General features: G+C 38.8%; 1 protein-coding gene across 1 annotated transcript; it reads left to right on the top strand.

Annotated features, from left to right (window-relative positions):
- The first annotated feature begins 1,207 nt into the window (after positions 1–1,207).
- SMIM38 (small integral membrane protein 38) lies at positions 1,208–22,650 on the top strand. Its single transcript, XM_062576983.1, has 5 exons — positions 1,208–1,346; positions 14,294–14,391; positions 15,999–16,030; positions 18,616–18,660; positions 19,340–22,650. The coding sequence occupies exon 5, from the start codon at positions 19,892–19,894 to the stop codon at positions 20,021–20,023; it is 132 nt and encodes a 43-aa protein (XP_062432967.1). The 5' UTR covers positions 1,208–1,346; positions 14,294–14,391; positions 15,999–16,030; positions 18,616–18,660; positions 19,340–19,891; the 3' UTR covers positions 20,024–22,650.
- Positions 22,651–24,054: the final 1,404 nt, after the last annotated feature.

The raw sequence follows: 24,054 nt of genomic DNA, 5'->3' as shown, positions 1-24,054 counted from the left end.
CCAGAGGACGCAGCACCCTCCTATGCTATCAGCAGCCTGACCACATGACGGATCCAAAAGCAGCCAAGCACAACTGCTGCAGGGTTTGCCAAGGGGTTGGATGCCAAATGCTGAGAGAGAGTATCCTTGCCAGCTTGGCACCTTTAGGCCATGTGGCTGCTCCTGGCATGGAGCTGTCATTATAATGTGCTGGAGAGAATGTAACCAGAAGCTCTGTTTTAATAGTTCCTTGTGCATGAAGATATCTTATTGTGAATATAAAATATGAATTACCTTACAAATGTGTTTAGGAGTCTGCACATGGCTTTGGCATCTGTCCAGGGTTTATACTGGTGAAATCAGAGGATTGCCTCCTGATTTGTTTGCCCCCTGGCATCTCACATTGGAAATAAATGAGAGGAACTATTTGAAAACAATTGACATCTGGAGAAAGATGTTCATTGACTTCTGGGATTTGGATCAGTCCCTGAGCTGGTGCCTTAGGATGCCATAATCTTTTGGCACCTGTTGCAGTTTTTGGCAGTGGCATAGGGCTGCTTTGATTGCACTGTGACAGGAGTAGTGAACATATGTCTGATGCCCATCCCACACAGAACAACTTAGTGCCCTTACTGCCTTTCCATTGTTTTTTTTCTACTTTCTCTTCTTTCTTAATCTTCAAACTGCTGCTAGTGGTTGTCACTATGTGCAGACAAGCATCCGTCAGCATCTCTAAAGTAAACAAACAAAAGTCAAAGCACGAGAACAGGAATAAGGACAGTTCTGTGTTGTCAGATTTCAATGGTTTTTTGCATTTGATTTTAGAATTGTTCATCTGATGCTGAATTTTAAGTGCAGTAAACAAAGGGCTCTGGGCAAAATGATACATGTGCTGGCATCTGAGATGTAATCATAGGAGGAGTATTTTGTTTTGTAAGTATGCTAATGAAAATAACCAAATATGTATCTTGAAAAAGAGAAGTCAGTGGACCCATTAAAGGAAGTCTCTGCCTACATGTCTCTGTACTGATTGTACATCTGTAAATGGCTGCCATCCAGCAAAGCTCTTAAGTGCATGCTTAACTCTCAGCACAGCTTGGCTACAGCAATGTTACTAACTTCAGCATGTGAGCTTTTGTGCATTTGAGGTATTCACATGCCTTGTGTTAAGCACATGCTTATGTGCTGTTCTGGATAACTAACTCTTCATTGTGCTTTATAGGCCTGTAGCCAGGAGTATGGGTCCCGTTTCAACTTTGGTTTCCTGCTCCTGCAGTAGGAATTGAAGATGACAATAGGGACCACACGTCATTCTTCTACAGCGCTGAGGTTTTTATCCTTCATTTGGACATCGCTGAAATACAGAGGTACAGATCCCTGAATAATACAATGAAGCCTACCGACACTGTGTATACTTTACCTTTTGTGGTCCTTTGGAAACATCCCAAGGATTCCCGGGGTCTGTAGAACAGGCTAAAAGCTGTTAATCAAAACAAGTTGCTTGCTTTTCTGAAGGAGTCTGACTGTAAACCCCTCAAGTCACCAGAGCTTTTTCATTGGACTCTGATGGACAGACACCTTTCCCACAGACTAGACTAGTAGGTGGGCTGGATATAATGATTTTTGTCCCAAATGGCCCCCATACTTACTAGTATTTAGCCCTGTTTGTTGAAAGTGAATCCCTAAGTAACCCAGGAAAATTGCAGGAAGGACAGAGAGCATAGTGGGAAAATGGGGGCATCATATGTCACCCTTCAATGCTTACTGTATTTACGTGCATTTGTACTAACAGATATTTGGAAAGTTATATGCATTAAAATATATCGTTGTGTTTGCTGCATTATGAGAAGTCAGCATTGAGAGATGGGGTAACTAGATTTGAAGAGGAACTCTACAAATCCTTATAGTAGTTCCTGGAATTAGAACTCGGCTTTGTTGTCTAGAAAGTCAGTAGAGGATCTTGGGCTTCCTATCAGTCTACAGAGTGCAAGTGAGATAAACATCGGTAAAGGCAGCCGAACTGTTAAAACTCTTAAATGATATTCGAAGAAAATTTATTAACTGTAATCTAGTAGTCACAGATCAGAGATCTCATTGAGTACCTCTGTCAACATACCTAGTTTAAAAAAAGAATAAAAAAGGAAAGAAAAAAATCCATCTGTAACAAGGAACTGTATTCATAGATAAAGTCTAAGCGAGCAAACACTGCAAAATATTCTAGTGTACACTTAGGTATCTTCAAGACTATCATTTGTATCAGAAAGTTGCTAGACAAATAACTTTGATTCTTTCCAATAGTTCCTTGGTATGCCTGGGGTGTGGTTCCAAAAGAGGAGTAGCTGGCAGGTTTTGGGGGTTTTGTTTTTTTACCTTCACCAAAGCTTGCTTGTCTTACAGGGATCAGCGTGCATCTCTGGTCTTTGGGATTTATTTATTTTAAGAAAGTTCGTTTCTTGGAGTTCGTGAGAAACCTGGATGGAGAAAAAATGTCTTGTCATGAGAGTGTTCTTATCTGCTGCATTGAAATACCTGAAAATGGCTTACTTAACAGTCTAAAGAAATTCTCTTGTGGGCTGAGACCCCAAATTCCTTTAAAAATGGCAGAAAATGCAAGTCTGAGAAATATTTTAAAGTATCTTTGTCCAGATTTTTGCCCTAGGAGAAGGAAGAGAGAAATTTAGAAACCACCACGTTGACAGATGCTGCTCAAGGTGCTTAACACATTACTGAGAGATGCTTTGTAACCATCATGTTGTGAGTGATGAAAGAATGTGAATGGGATGGAAGAGAACAGTTTTACTGTTACCACATCTATAGCTTTGCCACTCTCATGTGGTATAAAGAGGTCAGCAAACTTCTGCCAGTTCATGGGGTATGACTAAACATATCTCTGTGGTGCAAGACAGCATCATACTAGAGAGCCCCCAGGTTACCTCCAAGTGAGCTGGCATGTCTGCAGTAGATTACCACACAGGGATACTAGCTTCAGTGCCAGAAACAGTAAAGCTCTGTTACTGACATACATAGTTAATTAGCTCGGGTGTCACACCGAGCAAACACAGCTATATTGCTTCTGGTTCTGCGGCTAAGTTAATTGATGCTGGCTTGGGGATCTTTGCCCCAATGTGCAGTGCAGATATACCCAGGAATGCACTCCTATTGTTGATTGAATACTGTTTTTTCTCATAAATGTGGCAGGAGTATAATTGCAGGGTGGGAAAAGAAGGCCAATATACATTCACTTCACTTTAGAAACTAAATTAAACCTTTGACTTAACCCACTTCTATACCAGCTCCCTGCAGGCATTTCTACAGGCTTCATTAGAACCAACCTAGAGGCCATGGAAAAGGTCTTACAAAAGACTAGCCAGGAAGCCAGTCACAGACCCAGATCCTGCTGCTACAGAATACAATCTGCCTCTTGGCACCTCAGGCTTGCAGCTGCCAGGCACTCTCCTTATGTGGTCACTGGTGTTGGCTCGGAGGCTGGAGCAGATAGACGAGGAGGACGAAGGGGGAACACATTCATCACTGCCAGCAGTGAGTGGAGGCAGTGCCAAGTCACTATGTAACCAGGCACATGTGCCAATTTGCTTGGTAATTGGATTGCTATTTGAAAAATTAAAGTGGTGTCTAGAAAATTCTAGCTTTCGCATTTATATATGAAGTTTGCAGTTGAGTGGGCTGAACAGGAAGAATGAAGGTGATCAAACACAGGTACTTATGAAGGCAAATGTAGGAAGTGATCTGATTGCTTTCTGAAGTGCTTCGCTGGCCTCAAAAATGGTCACACTGTACCAGAGGCACAAAGAGCAAGATACAGTGCAATGAAAAGCTGTAACAGTATGGACAAGCTGTAACCCATTGCTTTCTAAAGAAAATTGGTGCAGACTTTTCACCTGGAAGTGATTTATATAAAGAAAAAAATATAATTAAGGAGAGGGACTTATTGTACCTGCTATAATTTTTTTCCAAAACAGGAAAAAGAAATATTGGCATTACTGTATCTTTGCCATTTATTCTGAGACTGCAAATTTGTTGTTTCTCTATGTCTATAAAATGTAGCTCTCAAATGCATTTGCTGAACAAATCCTATGCACTAATATTAAACACAAGTTATATTAAATGGTCCAGGTACACAGAGAATTTTTTATTCAAAAGTATGCCTATGCCACAGAGTCATTGCTGCTCCCCCAAAGTCAAATTCAGGCTTTGCTTTGACTTCAGTAGAAGCCTAATTATATCCTAAAATATAGGCTCCTAAACTTTTCTTCAGCCATTTCATTATTCTTTGCAGTTGAGTTCACTGGCCACCCTTGTTCAGCTAAAATTTTTGAGCATATGGATAAAATGGATTATAAATTGCCTCTAAGATAGTATTTGTAGTTTAAAGTATAAGTTGGTTGCTGGTAGATGCATAAAAGTAGCACCTGTGTTCTTCATCACTGTTAAGCGGAAACTCAAGCTGGAAGCTCTGTATTTAAAATAATAAAAAGTAAAAATCTATAGACTCATACTGAAGAACAACTATTTGGAACTTCTGTGAAATGTCTGATTATTTCTCATGAACTCAGTCCTGGCAGAATGAGGTTAACACATGTCAAAGGAAAAGCTTAGGAAACTTTGCATTACATTTCTGCCCCTAGATGGAGTGTTCTGCACACTGGTATTTTTGATATTTTGGGAGAATGGAGCTGTGTGTTAGAAGCCTTGAAATGCCTCTTGTTCTGAATTCCCTTTACAGTGTATCAAGTGCTGCCTATTGGGGCTAGGGTAACTGGGTCCATGAGACCATTTAGAAGAGGAAAATCAAAATAGAATTTGTTTGTATAATTGATTGAATGCTATAAAGGGCATTGCAATTTCTTAGTGTCTCTTATTTGTTGGTTAGTAATAGATGTGTAAAGAAGCAAGAAATTTATTCTTCTACAGTGTCACTAACTGCTATGAAACATCTGATATTTTCAGTTTTCAGTGCTTAATGTTTCTGTGATATTCATGGTATTCTCTTTTCTTAGTATCCTGTGAATACCATGGTAACATTAACTGCTTGTAAAATATTTTAATAGTGACCACTGTAATATAGCAGTTGTGTGTAAACAGCATGCACCATTGATTCAGAGGTGTTTGCAACGTTTTGTTTTTGTCACAATCAGAATAAAATGTTGCCAGATTTCCAGACGTGAATCCTAAACTTGCTCCCAAGTAGGAAGCTGAAACTACGTTCTGCTGTTTGACAGGTTCTGTTTTTGATAATTTCTGGGATTTCATTGATACATTCCTACCCAGCACTCACAAGCTTAGTGAACCATAGCTCCAGAAAGCAGGGAGCTGCTTGGGAAAAGCACTTGGTTACAGACACTGTATTTGTATTATTATTATTATTATTTGGTGGGGGGGGGGGGAAGGGATGGGAACAGTGAAGATGGAGGAGTTAGAGGCCTACTTTTGAGAAATTAGATCATTTTATGTGTGTGACTGAGAATTCAGCTGTTGCCCCTTAGCTCAGGTATATTTATATGTGGGCTTCTGATTTAACCCACTGTAACAGGAGGGACCAGCTGCAAAGTTTGTCCCTGGACTGGGAGCTGAATTCCTGCAGAATCCAGGATTTTGTTTTGGACCTTTTTTAATATGATGTAAATGCCAGCGTTTCCTAACAACTGTTCTTCAAGCCCAGAGCAGAATTTAGAGCAGACCCTTGTGAGTTAGGAAACTGTACAAGATATCCCTTCTCAGGACGGGGTGGGGGGGGGAAACCCCAACCCAGCAACAAAACCCAAGCCATCTGACTGCAGTCCTGAGAAATGCTTTCCAGCTTTCAAAGAAAGAAAAGGTCTTAATTCAGATTTGCCGGAATCGTCTAATTAGTCCCTTTAATGCCATGCACCTTATAGTCTGTGCCACCGGATTCGCCCTATAAATGAGACGATGGGCTAATTCATCTTGGCAGCAGTAAACAGACCTTGTGATTGTCCTCCTTACAAACACCGGCCTGATTTTAGGAAAATGCTTTGACCAAGCCTGTGTCTCTGCTCCCCCACCCCTTTTCCAAGCACTGCCTGTGCTTCTTGCCCTCCTTCCCCACCAACCCAACCCACCCTGTCTCACACACAGTGACATACCTCACACATTTGCCACTGCTAACAACAACCTGTCAACTCTTTCTTTGCACCGTGCTAGGCGCCCTTTGTTTCTGCAGCCCAGCAAGCCTTGCAGCTGTTGTCCGAGGCCTGCTCCGACAGCCTGTGATCAGTCAGCTGCAAAATCCTCCCTGAACAACTCGGTATTCACAGCTCTAATCGGGCCAGCGGACTGTTTCCTCCTCTCTCGCAGTAAATCTTTATCACTTGCGCTCTGCTCGTCAGTTAGTGGCGCCAGCTCTTTGGGCTGCTCTATCCCTTTCCCATACTCTGCTGCACTGTGTGCTCTGAATGCTAACTCCAGCCTTGTTTAGACTCAGTGCTGCAATCCACATGTTGGGAAGGTCCGAATTCCTGCTCCTTCCCTCCCCATCTTTAAAGCTGCACGTACAGCAAGTTTATATCTCTCTGAAGGCAAAGATACTCGAAAGCTCCCACTGCCTATTTCATATTTTACCCATATAAGTTAATTACATGATATCTATCTTGTTTCTCCCCAGCAGTTTGTTATGTTTCTGTTTCAGAGCTGTCTTTAGTAGGAAGATGAGGGTGAGCTGCCCAGTCTAGGGAAGCTGGTGATGGCAAGGGAAACCCTCGGGAAACTGGCACAAACTTTAATTTGATCACATGCCCAGGGCTATTAACCTTCCTCCTAATGGTTCCCTCATGGACGGAAACACATTTCCCTCCATCCTGTCCCTGACTTGATGCCATCTCAGTCTTTTAAAAGATTTACATCAAAGATGTTGAATTGTGAAGCAGATTTTTAGAAAAAGGATCGAAGCTTACATTCTTAGTGTCCTAGCTGAGTTGAGGAGAGTCCCTGGAGCTTTTAGATGAGTTTTCTGTCAGTCTGGAGTTGCTGAGGATTTATCTTTGTGAGGCTGAAAGCACAACTCTATCTGGGCCTGTTGCTGCTTCTACCTCCTTTGTCTAAACCTTATGGTTTTATTTTCCTGCGTGCTGTTTGGACTTGGAATTTTAGATCACGGAGAGTGCAATTAAAGCTCAGTTAAAGAGCATTTTTTGCAAAGAGGCTCAGTTCATGTTTAAGGAGAACTTACTTGGGATTACTTTTAAAAATAAATTATTCGAGACAGTAAGAGTTATTTTAGTTTGTAAGGAAATTGAGAAACTCTTGCCTGAACACTGTATTGAGGATCAGGAACTACTGAGTTTTAACCTTGTCTCTAAGGAAGGTCCATCTTTGGCACCTTTTAAGTCTTTATGTTTCAGTTGTTCCAGGTGTGTAAGTGTTGGGGGTATGTGTGAAGATTAACTAAATATAGAAATACTCCTTTAAGAGCAAAACATGAACTGGCTTTAAAAATATTTTGTGGCTATTAATTTTATGAGGCAGCTGTAAAGTAGATGTTGCTTGGAAAATCTGGGTTCATTTCTGCTCAGGCTGTCTATCCCTCATTTCTTCATCAGTAAAGTGGAAAATGTATTTGTTTGGTCAAAGATAAGTTCATGTACGTGTATATAGGGTGCTTGGTGTTCGTGGTGAGGTAGAGCCTGGAGAGGGAACTTAACATGCAAAGTGCATTTAATGACAATGTCGGTCAATCTGCTGTGCAGAGAAGCAATGCAATTAGACTGAATTATGCAGGTATATCCAGTAATATGCAAGCCATGTGTGGCACTGCTTATTCACTGAGCTCAAAATTTTAGTTTGACAGCTTTGGGAATATACCTGTCTCCTGTGTATTTATAGCAGTCTGCAATCGTGTTCACTTTCTGGCCCTCCTGGTAGTTTTATGTTGGCGTGCCCTTTTTAAACAGCTCCCACACACGATTCCAGATGGGAGGTGTTTTGCTGCTGTGTAACCTGACCTAGAGGCACACGTTAGGCTTGATTTAAGAAAATAGCTCACATTTTGCTGGTATTTGCCATAGAAGCCTCCTTCTGTCTCAGCATGTTCTTTAGTGAAATTGAATGCACCTAAACAGAATCTGAATACGGGCTCTTTTTCTGTAGACTGCCTACAAAGGCAGCAGCAGAAGTGAGCCTGAATACCATAGTGCACACAAATAGGCTGATTGTACCATGCGTTGGGGAAAGCTTAGTTGTTGAAACTGCTGTTATGATCGGAGTCATTTTGGTGGAATGTAAGAGAATGCAACATATATCTTTTAAGTAACTGTTTCCCGTTCTCCGATTTACTTTCTCGTACTGTTCTTTTCAGGTCCTTCCTTCATGTCCCAGAGTTTTACTTGTCCTCTTTTAGTGATTTTCTTTCATAGCTCTTTCCAAGCTCCCAGCGGCTACTGTGGGACTGGTGCAGTGGCCGAATTTTTACAGTTTGGGTCTCATGACTCTTGGCACGAGTGATGAAATGATTCCTCTTATCCAGTCAACTGCCCATGCCTTCTCTGTACTTGTAAGGGAGTCTTATCTATCCTCTGAGCCTTGATGGAGCTACTCTGCCTGCAGTTTGATAACTGTATCCTTTGGGGAAGGTATTGGTTGTGTTCCCTGAGCCCTACCAGCTAAAAGTATAACGACAGAATTTGGCCTCTTTTTTTCTGTAAAACAATGTGTTATCAGACAAAGTTATTTTGTGATGTGAATGTTTTCTCTTTCCTAAAATGATGGTACTTCAGCATGTTTGGGGACAAAAAAAATCCATCTAGCATCCTCTGCACAAAGAAAAAATGGTTGATCTTAGAGTTCCTCATGAGCTCAGTGTCCTTTTAAGAATCAGTATTTTGTACAACCTAATTTTTCTTTTAGAAAACACTTCATAGCTAGGAATTTAGACATAACCTAGTATAGTGGAAGGAAATATTCTGGCTTCCGAGTTACAAAGGAAGGAAGGTGGTTCAGTCACTAACATGGTAGTGAATAGAAGAAGGAGAAGACTTTCTCAAAGAAATTTTTAAAGTGAAAACAACCCAAAACATAGAACAATATTTTATCTCTCTGCACAGAAAGAGGCAAGGTTCAGCACAGCCCAGTATATGGGCTATATACACATTGTCACTATCCACATGTCCCATGTCCCAGTTCTCTTGATTGCCTGGTGATGTTTCTGCCTTAAAGTGAGGGTTTGTTGCAGGATGCAGCTGGGGTTTACTTTGGTACGGTTGTATTTCCATGATGCTCAGTGATGTGGCTTAGAATAATCACTTAAAAACTCTTGAAGTTATGACAGAAACTTTTTATCTGCTCTGTTGCTGAGAACTTTGCAGGGGAAAACTCCTTGTAGGAGGTAAATACTCATAATGGGAATGTAGTAGTATTTGAAGTATATTATCTTGGCTCTCTGTTTTGAAGAGGTAACTTCAGTGTTTCCTAAGCTTTTACTCAGATCTCCATTAAAGACTTCCTTAGTAGTATTTTCATTCTATTCAGTTACTGTTAGAAGGGGACATGTCTATGGCTGTAGGATGAACAGTTGAGAAAAAGTTAAGGATAGCTTAACCATTTTCTATTCCAAAGTGAAAGTGGACTTGATATGTCTTTCCTGACATAAATACACATCTGGATGCATATACAGGAATTGGACACTTTATTGATCTTGTTTTTTGTTTTTAAGGAGCAGTGTCTTCCTCTCTCTGCCTTAAAAAAGCCCAAATCCCAAAACTAAAAAAAAAAAAAAAAAAAAGAAAAAAAAAAAAAATCAAAAAACCACTCAGACCCCAGCAACCTTCTATTTGATTTCCCCTTCCCCCTTGCACCTCAAAGTTACTGATAATTTACTTACACAGTAATTCCATCTTAAAAGAGTTTTAGTCTAGGAATTTCCTTGTCTGATTTGTCACAGACTTTCCAGAAAAATTCTACCTTGGCATAAAGTTTGCACATAAGAAAGTTTAAAGAAATCGTTTTAGCTTTGCTAAATGAGGAAAGATTCTGCCAAAATCGAGCTTATAACGAAAGACTAGTTTGACTATAGACAGACTAGTTTCTTCATAATTATTAGCTAACATTAATATATTATAAGTCTCCGAAAGAAAAAAAGATGAGTAAATTGATTTTATTTTGCTTATGAAATCTTGTTTCTTCTTGGGCTCCTTAAGGGAGAATGTTTGATATTAACTCTTCCTTATTTAATTTTGTGAGACACTCGTTGTGTGCAAGTTTCCTGTGCATCTTGAACAAAAACGTGTAAAGGATGAACAAAGAATGAGGGGAAAAATTATAAATGGATCCATGTGACTGCCTCTTCTCTAGACTGTTTTTTTTTTTTTTTTTTTTCTCACTTAAGAAGTTGAGCGGGAATGCAGGCCATGCAGTGTTTGTTAAAGCTGATGGAATATCTTTCACCCTCAGGGTATTTCTTTAATCAATGTTTCTTTATACCATTAGGTCATCTCCTCTTTTTTATTTCTTTCTTTCTGAAGAATCCTTGTTTTGTACATTTTCATGCATCCTGACATTTATTCTCAGAATTATGGCCTGATTACTTCCTCTCTTTCCCTCAAAATTTCGGCTGTTTTATCTATTTTAAGTGCCTAAGCACAAAGATAACTCCATCATAGTTGTCCCATTTTCCTCAGCAGTTCTCCCCCGCCCAGTGAAAAATGAAAGGTCTCATGGTCTTACAGATTTTCTTTATGCTTTTTTTGGCCTATTTGCAACCCAAATACATCACCATGCTATAAGACGGCTCTCTAAGGCTCTTGGATCAATTAAAGGTAGCCCTATTCATTGCCAGTACAAACCTTTGCCTATTAACTCTTTCAAAGGGCATTTGTCATCGCAAAAAGCTGTGAATGCCGTCTGGGTTCATTGATTAAAAAAAGGTATTGTTTTAAGGCTGCTGAATATCTTAATTAGTTGTAATCAGAGGGTAGCTTGTGTCTGTAAAGTGATACAGTTACCTTTCACCTACTTGCTTTATTTGAGCATTTTTAAAAGGGAAAAAATCTGAAATCTCAAATTCAAGCACCCTGTTTTCAGGGTCGACAAAGAGTGTGTTTGCCTGATCAAACTATAATCTGTGGCATTATTTTGTAAAGCCAGATACTTAATGTTTTAACCCAGAACATGTCTCACTGGGCAATGGGCAGCCATGAGAGGGTAAGTGGACTGGTGCTGCTCATTGCCAGTTTTCATCCTCCCTCCTCCACTCAGAAATCCAACATCTGCATTCTGGAAATGTAGAAATCCACCCCAATTCTGCAAGCACTCGCACGTGCACTTAGCTTGAGCACATGAGTAGTCCTATGAAGACTAAAAGTGTATCACAACTGTTTCCAGACTGAGGTAGAATGGAGTAACTTTCCTTTTTTTTTTTTTTTTTTTTTTTTTTTTTTTTTTTTTTAATTCTCCTAAAGACCAGTAGTTTATTTGCCAAAAATGTGGTCTCCCAACTGTGAAGCTAATTGTAAATTTGTACCAAAAATGGCAAGTTGTTTTGGCTGAAAAATCTCTCTTCTGCTCTCCCTTGAACGAAAATACATTTTTTAAGTGACTAATAATAAAAATCTGTTTGTTTCTTATTTAGAGACCCGTTTGAAAATTAAGATAAACACTTTTCCCTGGGCTTTATGAAAAATTTTGGTTGCACAATGTTGCTTTTTTGGTTATTTTGCCGAGAAAACAAAATGGTTTGTATTTCCTCTAAAACATTTCACTCAAATCAAATGGTTATTTACGTGCCTTTAGTGGAGGCGTTGGGGTGTAAACAGATCCCTTCCAGGGACATGTCCCAAGGGTGTGACAAAGAACTTGCATAATTTGTCCCTCACCCTCCGGAGATGCGTTTCCGGAGAAGATGGTTTAGAGTTGTATACTTTTCTTTCCTTACTTCTACAAAATCTTCTTATAGGGAGGGAAAACCACTTGACAGAGAATCTTGCACTAAGTCAGTGTTTGGTATAAATATTTTTTTTAGCGCTTTAGCACCTGCATACAGTGATAATAGCATTTAATGGCATTTAATTTGCTTCATTATGGAAAGGGGAAGAGATACAATGGTGGTTTTTGGAGAGTCCCCCTTATTTATGACAAAAAGTCTTTAGAAAATACCTAACACACTAACCATGTATGTCAAATTGCTTGTACAGTTTGGTCATCTGGAAAGCCAGGCAGTGTCACATCTGAGAACCACCAGAGACATGAGTCTGTCACACTTGCACTAATCTTGCAGTTTACTCAAAGAATTTCGTTATGAGAAGTCCATCCCCACAGGGGTCCCAAGGTACCTGTGCAGAGCGCTGTAAATGCTAGCAGCATTGCATCCATTCTGTTAGTTTGTGTGTTTATTAGATAAAAAATGATTTGAGGTTAAAATACATTTGTGATTCTTTATTCAGCAGTCAAGATGATATATACAACTCTCTCGCAAGATGTTTTTGCTAAACATGCCTGGATTCTTCTTGGAGTACTTCATGTGAGTCCTTTATCTCCCCCCCCCCCCCCTTTTTTTTTGTTTCAAAAAGACTAATTAGTTTTATTTCAACTGACTGTATAGATAAGAGTGTCTCTGTTTTGTAGATGAGGAAAAAGATTCTAATTTAAAAAAATCCTAATTCAAGGAACTACTAAAACTAAAGGACATGTTTCTGTGATTTTGGCGTAAATGATTCTGTAAAGTCTCTCTGGGAACCTTTCAGAAGCAAAAATAGAATATAGATTTGAGTTGCGGACAGTACCTCAGCCATAGTATTCCTTGCTGCAATATGTCTACATAAGAATTTTTCTCTTCATAACAAATGTGAAGTATGACATGATCTTATAGGAAAGAGATTTTTTTTAATAGCTTATTAGTTAATTCAGTGATTTATGTGCTACTATATCAAGGTTCATTTTGGTAGGTAAACCAGTGCAGTTTTAGCCTTTTTGTTCAGCTTTGTACTTTTTCATAGATGTGTGTGGCACTTTTTCTTTGGGCAGGTGCTCTGGAAATAAAATTGAAGGAGTAAAATACACATTTATGCTGTAACTGTGATCTGCATATGTACTTATATATAGTTGTAGTGTGTGTGTTGCTGTATATAACATTTTAGGTGTCTGTTCAAGTAAAGATGATTTATGAAGTGTGACTCATTTTTCCTTCTCCACACTGTTCCAGTGGAAGAGCTGAGACTGCGATGAGAAAAACTAGTACATGTTATTAAGAATTCCGATAAAGTAGGCTGAATAAATTTGTTTTCTTTGTGAGCCTTAATCCTGTGTTGTATTGGCTTCTTGGACATGGCTAATTTATTTGGAATTCCATTCTGTTCCCGACAGCATTCCTGATTAGCAGTTTGATCACCCGGAGCAAAGTTACATACCAGCTTTCAACTCCTGTAATCTAGCAGTGTAATTTTTTCAAATGGACTCCTTTCTTTCCTTCTTTGCCCCAGCACTCTTTCTTTTTGTGTGCAAAAAGACTTTAAAAATAAGCAGGATAGAATGAAAAATTTGTTCAAAACAAACAATATAGTTTGCTGAATGCCCTACTTGGGTCTGGTCACAAAGCCTCTGATGTAAAGTTCAAATTGGAATATGGAAACTTCCAAAATCATAGTCAGATTAGTCTGTATTTATTGTAAGTTTAGTGTTCTGTAGCTATCAAAAATGAGATTTAAGAAAACAAATGATTCAGGCAAGTCAAAGTATAAAACCTAAGCCATACAATCCTACACTATTTTTTTTTTTGATTAATGTGATAGTGGTAGATTTGATAGTTCATTTTTACTTACATGGCTTTAAATGGCTTAGATTTTTTTTCTTAAAATTAAATGTGTATTTAATAAAGAGTTTGTTGAATGCAACTATATTTTTGATCATCTTTCTTCAAAGTTGTCAAGACCCCATTAATTTATGAGTAAAGCTTTGTAAGAAGTATTTCAAATAATGTAATTTCACTTTTAAATAGAAAAACAAGGTTAGGAATTGTGCCAGTATGGCATGTGAAGCATTAACATTCCATCCCTAAGAGAAGATAGCAATTTTTTCAATAACTACATTTTGTGGGTGGCATAATATATTCAAGTTCTTTCCATGATCTGTAGTTTGCCAAGGCAGATTTTGCCTATAGTGGGTTTTAGAAACATTACATACATATTCAGTAGTTAAGTCTGTCGCATACTAGACCTTGTACGGAAATTGCAATTGTGACATGGTTCACTCCTATTGGTACTGGTGTATTCTGTCAAAATAAATGATGAATGGGAAACCCAGATTTAATTGTAAATAAAAATAAATTTTGACTTGTTCTCTTTTTTGGTAGGGAGCAGGAGGAGCATTACTGGCGTTAAGCTAGAGGAGATGTAGCATGTAGCAGCCCCTTCCACAAGCACACAATCTGCCAAAGACATGTAGTTACAGGTAAGAGGGATCTGGGTTTTCCATCTCATGATATTTTCTTAAGGCTCCAATCTGGTTTTGTACCTAGTAAGAAGGAATTGAGATTTCAAAGTTGGGAGAGACCCAGGAATAGCCCAAAGATAAGTGACAACAGCACTTGTCAAGAAACTGTGTTTTTATGCATGAGTGTCTTGACTATTTAATGTTTTGAAGAAGTTCATTTGTCTCTCTATTTTCTTTTGATCATAAATTTTATGGATCTGCAAAACAACTCCTGACAAATATTTGATAAAAGCTGATTACGTGTTTTGTCAGATTTCTGGTTTTGACAAACTGGCATTTCAGTTGAAACCCTATTTTTCAAAAAGTAATAATAAAATTCTTGACTTGCTTGACATGTCATGCCATGAGTTCAGTGGGGAAAAAAAATGGTTATTCACTGATAATAGCAGAAAATTGATGAAATGATGATTTAGGACTAGATTCATTCCCTCTACCTGAATTCAGTGATATTCCTTAATTTCACCAGCAAAAATCCAGAGTATCTTTTCAAGCAGTAAAATTACGTAGCTAAGTTGTCTGTGAACACTTGGGCAAGGTGTATACTTAATGGACCTAACAGCTGCTTAATAGCAAGCTATTTTGACCTTTGTAACACAAATTCTCAATATTTATCTGAAGTTATTTTCCTTTCAGTAACTTGATTTTTTTTATTATTATTATTTCTATGCTCCTTCACCATGATGTGGACTTTATGGATATTACTTTTCTTTAAATTCATTGATTTCATTAAATATCCTGGCATATGTACAGTCTCCTACTGAGCATTGTAGCATACAGCAGCAATGTGAATTCATGGAGCTGACAGTGCAGTGACAACTACAAAGGTCTACCCAAGTCTTTTTTTTTAAATACAGATCTCTTTAGCTAATCACTCTTAAGACAGATTTGTGAGTTTCATTTTATTTCCTCTTAGTGTCTTCACCCACTTTTATTATTGTATCTCCTATACTCTTTTTTTTCCAGTATTTGTTTTTATCTCAATTTTGACTGAGAGGCCTTGAGGATGAGCTTGAGTTCTACAAGTGCTTTTGGTTTTATGGAGACTTAAGTTACTCTTGAGACCATAAATATGTATAATTAAAGTTTCTTACTTCTATTGTTTTTCGTGATCATGGAAATGGATGTATCGACCTTACTGTAGCAGGATGAATATGTTTGCTGGGGACTTTCCAGTGGAAAGCCAATGGGGCAGGTGTGTGTACTTTTCTTTGACTCAATGTAACACTGAATGATCTTGATATGTATGTAGAACCATGAGTAATTTGAAGCAAGAATTGACTTTAGAGGACAAAATAGGACATTCAAAGCTGTGAATGACTACCTTGATCTGGCTCTTTTTAAGTGCTGTTTCATTTTCAGTGTGATATAGAATGCTTGTTTAGGAGGGTTCACAAATGTAAACTGGATCAAGGTGCCTTTTAAACTCTGATAACTACAGCAGGCACATGATTTTGAAAGATAAGTGCCGGTCATGCTCTCCCCACCCCGCTCCCCTTGTATGATGAACTGGAAACTTCTTGTTAGCCATGCTGACACCTACAATTCTTTGGTGTTTTCATTTGTAGGTATCCTGACTCTTGGATATGTGGCAAATATAGTAAGTCAAATAACCTATTTCCTAATTCTAGTTTATTTATATTTTGAGATAGATTTCAAACTGATTTTTACAGCAGGTGTTATATGATTGTTGTATTGCCTCTTTATTACTTGTAATTTCAGTGGATATTTTAAAATAATTTTAGGAAGATAATGATATTTTAGGAAGTAGACAGCCTTATAATCAGAACTTGAAAATTAGATGTGAATGAAATCTTTTGTTTTGCATTTTAAAGGTCAGCAAGGATGTGTATTATATAATGTATTTCCTAAGTTACCCTTCAGTGGGCACAGATTATCAAGACAATTAATTACCTGATAATAATTTACAAGGAAACTATTACTTCAGAATAAATACTGAATTTGTCTTGGAAATAGTTTTGAATTAGAGAACTTTAAGAAATAGTTATAGCAGGAGAGTGTAATGGTACAGGCTATTGGCAAATGTGTTAATAAGAAAATACCACCCGTCAAGGATATTGTTCTATCATGTCTTTATTCTCTAAAGAGATAATTAGTTGAAAAAGGATTTTAACAAAATAAACTGTGAACAGAGAGAGAATGTTTTTATATGTGATACAGTATATATTCTTTGAAAAGGTAAGTCATTAAATGATGCCAGGCATTAGGAACATGTGTTGCTTGGAAAGATGCATTTGGGAAAATCCAAATGATAGTTATTAATATGTAGGCTTTAAATATAGCTTTTCCATAGTGAGTCTCAAAATACTTCACAAAGTATTTTGTAAAGGGAAGAACAGTTATCCACATTAAACTCCACTTCTACAGTTTAACTGCATGTTTTCATCTGGCGCGTAGAATCTTCTTGCTAATGTTATACCGTTACTTCTTTCGCATAAGTAAATCTGTCCTAAAAATTGAAAACTTAGTAGAAAAATACTATTCTTCCACCTTCAGCAATTGAAACACATTATTCCTTTGTGTGAGTAAATGTGATGCATACGAAGAGTGCTGAGTTGCCAGCCGTGGCACAGGGAGCCGTAGAGCAGCTATTGATGGGACAGCGGGAGCGACAGCCCACCCCATCAGCCTGCCTCAGAGGGAGCCCTGTGTCAGGTGCGAGGGCTGCGCTGTCTCCCTTCGGGCTTTGATGCCTCTCGGGGACCGCTGGGGATGGCAGCAGTCATCACAGGAGACAGCACTTGTTTGCCTGCTGAGGGGAGACCCCTGGAACGAGCGTGTTGCTTTGTTCCTTGGGTGCCCATACGTAACTACTGGATTTCTGGCCAGTAGCGAGTTGAACTGGACCTCATGGCCAAGGTGGGGAGATGCTGTGTTTCACGACAGTCCCACTGACTAATGTTGAGTTCAGTAAAATCCTGCTGCTGGTTTCAGCAAATCTGCTAGAGTATGGACAGCAGGATTGCACTGAGGTAAAGGGAGATGATTGTCACAAAAGATACGTTTTCAGGTATGGCCAAGAGAAACCTCCACAGGTACAAATTTGTGCTTTTATAAACAAAGGCAAGCATCATTGCTTCAGCCATGTGTTACCTATTTGCAGTCACAAAGTGCACCAGTTGCCCAAGCAAGAATGTAATATAGAGCTATTGACTGACTGTAGGATTATAGTGGCTGTATTGATAGAGCCACTGAAAAATTTGTCAAAGTGTTTCTTCTGCTTAAATCCCTTTCAGATGAGATGAAGATTTTCTTTCTTCTCATCTGTGTGGATGTTGGTCTTTTAAAGAACAGGTTAGAGAAACAGCTGTCAGGAATGACGTAGTTGACCTTGCTTTAGGGCTGAAAAAGCTGAAAGACCTTTTTGCATCCCTTTCATCCTTTCTTTCTATAACTGGAGGTGGCCCTAGCAAAATAAATATATATTTTTATAAATATCTATTTAAATACATGTATTTATTTGTTCTTTCTAGCCTCCTACATTTTTCAGCAAAATCTAAACTAGCTGAAGGAGGAGTCCCTTTAAATGCCGCATCTTTTGAAGTCTGTAGGTATAAAAAGACAGTCATTGTTCGGTGCACCTCCACAAAGAATCCTTCTTAATCCTGATTGTGTATATTCATCCCTTGGTTGAGCTTTCCCATGCAGAGGAATTTGAGTTGATTCACATTCCTTCATAAATGCACACAGGGTAATACATCAGACTTTCTTTCCTTTTAAGCAATCTGATCAGTTCTGACACATTCTAACTCCATTAAAAATCCCTGTAGTAGTTAAGAGCACCCATTATTGTGAACGAACTCCTGAAGCCCTTTAGATTATTTGCTTTGCCATGCCATTAAATTGTTTACAAAGCCTGGAGCTTTACTCCAAATATATAGACAATACAATTTAGGGAATAGATGGATAATTTTTTCCTGGTATTATAAGTGTATTTGTGTTGTCCTGAAAGAGAATGTATTGAATCTCGTAAGATTACCCCAGTCAGAACAATTTTGAAAATGGTCCTGGAAGAAAGTTTTGAGACTCAGAATTTCGATACACAGTTTGGTGTAATGAAGCCTTGAAAAATCAGGGAAACAGTCCTGACACTGTGCTGTTACTTGGACTATGTCCAACTAATTTCTCTTACTGCTGCCCCTTCTTGTTTTTCTGCCTTCACAGCTCTGCTTGTCCAGTTCCATTTGCTTAAATCCAGGGCCAGTCAAGGTATTACTTAAACATTTATGTAAGTTCCTTTAAGTGTTCCCTTCCTGAACTGGGTCTTAGAGTTTGTCATTGTTCCAATGGGGACTTGTCATCAACTGGGACCTCAAGATATTACTGTACCTATTCCCTGATTTTAAAGGAAAAAGAATGCAAATTTCATGAGGTTTCAGGCTCTGAATCAGACTTTAATCTCTGTTATATGGAAAACACAGTTTCTGAGGAAAGGAGCTTGCTAGTTGAGTCCGTTCAAAAAGATCTTAGCAGTTCCAGTAATTACTCATTTCATCAATCCATCTAAATTTCAAGTGAGCTAAAACCAAGTTCTTTTCTATAATGTCTACCTCAAGTAACGCTGCTTTACATTTGGACTGCCAAATAAGGAAATAGACCATAATCTTTCTGGAGTTTCTTTCCCTTTTAGATTGTATAATGCAGAGACTTGCTATAACGAGAGCCCTTCTTTCTATGAAACCTGTTTAACATACTGGACTAAACAAACTATCTCCTAAAGAAAGTGCATTTTTTGTGTGCGCCTTGCTCTAGCATTGGCTCTTGAGGACATTTCTGCATTTCTCAATGTACTAATTGAACGATGCATTTTGGACAGCTTCTGTGTTCTGATTTGTTTTGTTGTGCTTTTTTTTTCCTCCCTCCCTTCTTCCCCCTTTAATTTGTCTAGGCAAAAAAAAGCCCCTCCAGTGTTGTTTCCTGCAAAGACCATTCTTAAGAGCTCCTTGGACAGCGCAGGGCTCTTGAAGTGATAGCTAATTGGTGAAAGAAAGGCCCTGATTGTCTTGAGGGAGCTGGAAAGTGCTGCGTGTGCTGCTGAAAGGGACTAGGGAGAAGGTGCCTGGTTTCGCTGAGCAGCTGCTGCTGGAGATGTTTGGAGATTACATCAGCATTGGAAAAAAGGGGCAAAAAAAAAAGTCCAACTTCACAGAGACGGAGTTTATGGAGTTTTTTTCCCTTCCAAAGGTCTTCTGACAATACTGTCATTGTCAATATAAGAGTTGTTAATTCTTTATGAATAGCACATGGGGCCTCTTGACTAAATAGTACGTTACATGTCCCAAATCTGTCAGCTGGACTCTTCTCTCACATGCTAGTGAGATCACTTTGATTGGAATGTTACAGGAATTGCTGGGCTGGCCGCACAGCACTGAATACTGCATTATATAATTAGATCTCCCAGGGTATTTTTTTCGCATTACCTCATTATTCTAGCTTAAATATGGAATCAGCCCTTTTGATGATTTTACTGGTCGTAATTATATTAATACGATTCATTTTATGGTCCTGTCTCAGTGCTTATATAGATTATAAACTGTCCCGAAGGTTTCCTGACAAGACAAAAGTGGACTAGGAGACTTCAAAGGGTTTGAGATTTGAATTGACAATGGAGAGAGCTGGACAAGGTAAATGGAGCTAGAGCAGATTTTACCTTGGGATCTGATGAGAGAGAAATGACCTGTTGAGACTACAATTCAATGAAGATTCTTCAGAAAGCCTCATGCTGACAGAGGGGGAAAGAAAAAAAAAATAAAACCAAAAAAAACCCATGACAAATGACTTTCAGTCAAACTAGGACATGAATTTTTTGTTGAGAACAGGTTGTGGACTTTTGCCAATTAAATGACCTGGACAAAGTTGGATGGAATCCTATTACCGGGCAGTTCAAGACTGCCAGTGGCCCCATCCTGATAAGTGAAATGTGATGGCTTACTGCTGGCTGGAAGGGCTGCTGATCTGCATGTTAAGATGTCAGCTGCAGAGCCTCCTTATATGCAACAACTGAGTGCGCCTGAATGAATACGAAGATTACTGGCCCTGCTCCGCATCCATGTGTCACACTACAGACTTGCAGAAGGAGTGGGATTTTACCCGGTTGGCTGATTTGTTACCAAGTTCCTTTTGTGGTTCCTACTAGTCAGTTGTATCTGAAAGTGACTGAACATTTTAACTGACCATAATATGATGAATATTTGCATTTCTTGTTAAGTGACATGTCTGAGTAATGGGACTAGCTGGACACCATCAGTGAATTAGTCACTGGAACGATCTGTTCCATGAAAAACAGATCTGTGCATCAGCTAGTGCCTGGTTGTCTCTAGCTGAGCTTCAACAGTGCAGAGGGGTGGGAGCATGTGGCAGGATGGCATGCAGTGAGGTTTTTAATCCTAAACTCCTACAGGGTAGTTTCATTTCCTTGTCTTTAATAAGCAGCTAATACGACGCTAAAGGATTCAACGTCTTGCCGAAGGCCATAGTGACTTAGGATTTTTTGGTTAAGCCACTTTGCAGAATGAGACAGGTGTCTCCAAATGGACTGCCTGCTTTGAAATGGGTATTACTTTAAGTCAAACATCCAAAATCTTGCTGCGTAGAAAACTCAATTTAACCTCTGGTTTTAAGAACTCTGTTTTTCTATAGTGAGAGCAGGAAAAACCGTATGGCCTTGCCTGGAAACAAAATTGAAATGCAGTGTCCTTGGCTCAGTCACCTTAAAAAGAAAAAGGTCCTGGCTGAGTTGATAATTTTCTATGTCGTGTAAAAGTGAGGGCTGCCACTTCATAAACTGGCTTCTGTATCTCTTGATAGCTCGTATAATGATAACAGAGTTCAGCCTAGGTAAAAAAACACAGCATTCCCATAAAGAGTTTCTTGCCCACTCATGACTCACTCCTACAGGCTGTCTCATTAGTAACTGTAATTCAGCTCTTATCATTCTGTTTTTTGAAGCCTCCTAAAACTCAGACATGAGAGGTGGTATGTGTTTATGTTGCAAAACAGGGTAAGTGTCAAGCAAACTGATTTCAGCCTCAGATTTTATTTATGGTGGAAGACTGGTCTACAAAACAGTCCATGGTGTCTGAAGATGCACATTATTGGCTTGAAATCTAGCCAGTTAACAATAAATTAAATTAAACGTAGACTTAACCAACCCCCCCACCACCACCATTTCTCTGGTTCCTATTTTTCTAATGATGATTCGGTGCTTTTTTGCTCCTCAACTCCACCAGACCACAAAGGGAAAGTGAAATGTGCAGACATACCTTTGATGATAAGTAACTGGAAAAATAGAAACACTTGACCCATCTTTATTCTTCCAGTTAATCTTCGCTATTCTTAGCTGTTGTACACGTTTCTGTGAGGAAAACAAAGTTTGTAGATAAATTGATAGTGCCTTTGGAAAAAACCCATCCTTTCAGTTATTGTGTTTAAATTATATTTGACAGTGTCATATGCATACTAATCATTTAAAAATGTGGATGTAAAGAGGATTGGTACAGTATGTGGATGAATGCCTTTGATATTCAGTGATATCTTCAACTGATGCTGCTACAGGATTCACGTCTTTGATTCCTGTATTCCTGCAGAAGAGCATCTCTCATTTTCCACACAAGTAAGAGATCATGGTCTTGTTACAGACCTTACTCTTATACAGACCAGATCTGCATTGACCTCCATGGCACTGCTTGCAGGGCTGGTGCAAGGAAATCATCAGAACGTTACGGTGCATGAGATACCTTAGTTGCTCTTCTTAAAAACTTCAAGGAGGAAAAAAGGAGGGCCAGTAGTGGATGAATTTGCTGATTTGTAGGAGTAGTGAATGGTAGATATATATCTTGTGGACAACCGCTGTCCCAAAAGTCAGCATTGGCCAAACATGGAGAACAGTCTGTCAATGGGCCCGTTCTGTTTGTATATGTCTGTTCAAATCTTTTAATTTTAGCCTTACATGGATTACATGGATTTCACTCTGATTTTAGGAATAGTAGTGTTAATGTTTGATGTAATATTGCTCTTCATCCTATACAGGCAAAATTGGCTGGAGCACTAAAGAATTTATTAGAACATTAAAGTTTTGAGCTCCATATATTCAATTTAATAAAAACGTATTTATTTTGACTACAGAATTTATTTGGATGATTCAAATGCCCTTCATAAAAGACCTCGTTGCCTATTAAACTCCATATGCTTTCAAGGTAATTTTAATAGCGTCTTGTTTAATTTCTGTGGATATATGCTGTTTTTATCCTGTGCTACCGGACTCTTTCAAAATGGGAGGCAATACTATTTACCTAGCCTCTATAAAATTAGGGCTATCCCTTTTTGAATGTGCACAGTATAAGGGAAATTAGGATTTTCTTTATTCTCTTAAGGATACAGCTGTTGCCTTTTCATGGAAATAATCAAAATCTAGGTCCTGTGAAAGCTGGTCGTGGTATGACATAGATGGGTCTATGAGCATTTCCTGCCTGTGCTGCTGTGGATATCTGAACCGAGACAGGTAATGGGACCCCCTAGGTTTCCTTCGAGGGAAACCACGTCGTGGCTTGGGTTGGGTGCTATCTCTGCAGGATGCTATGTGACATCGCTTCCGCAAACCGGCCATGTCGGCCGTGCAGCGGCGCTCCCTGCCTTGCTGTCGTTGTCTCCCATGTGTGCTGTGATGGTGAGCAGCTGGGTGGGCTGAGGCCCTCGCTCTTGCTTTGTGGGGAGCAGAGCTGGTTTGGGGAGCCCTCCTGGCTGCAAAATGGCCCCCAAAAGGGGCATTGGGAGCATGGCGATACAGCACAGATGTGCAGCATCCTGTGGTCCAGCGTGGTCCAGGTTTGATTTGTCCTCCTGTACTCTAATTTGATCTTCTTCAGAAAAATACTGTATAAACATAAAAATGCATAGGGTTAAAATATTTCTTTAAAAATTGAAAAATTGGGTGGTGTTTGTCTTCACAAGTTATTTTCTGTTTACAAGACAGTGTAGCAAAAGAAAAACTTTGGAGAATAACTGCTTCCTGTCAAGTACTTCTATTTTAGGTAGGATCCATCTCGAACTCTGTGTTTCAGTGAGAGTTTAACAGGATTGACTGGAAATCACTCTAGAGTCTGTTAAAATTCATTCAGTTTCAGGTTGGTTTAAGCAGGTCCTTATGCCCTGCTGATTTTGTTTGTATTTAAGCATGTATGTTAAGATAAGCAAATACTTAACAGCTGTTTATAACTATAGATAGTGTAAATGAAGACCACAGGATGGAGACTTCAAGACAAGAAACAAAGGTATGTAGGAAGAAATGGAAAAACAATAGAAAAATACCGTGATTTAAAAATTCTTGACTAGTGTAAAATTAATTTCAATTATATAGATGAAAATCCATTACATCTAAGTTTATTTGGTATATATTAATTAATTTATAGGATTAATATGCTACGCAGTGACTGAAATGTCAATAAAATCTATGGAAAAGAACACTTTCTGCTTGAAGGCATTATCCCAAAGAACCTCTGTACTATTTTTTGAAAAGCAAATTTTTGTAAATCTGCTGATGGAAATAATGATAGATTTTGTCCCAGACTGCATTTGATACTGTGCTGCTGTTATAGCCAACAACTA

This window comes from Rhea pennata, chromosome 5, assembly GCF_028389875.1.
Source record: "Rhea pennata isolate bPtePen1 chromosome 5, bPtePen1.pri, whole genome shotgun sequence".
In the NCBI taxonomy this organism is placed as follows: Eukaryota; Metazoa; Chordata; class Aves; order Rheiformes; family Rheidae; genus Rhea; species Rhea pennata.
This window is presented reverse-complemented; position numbering and strand designations above follow the sequence as displayed.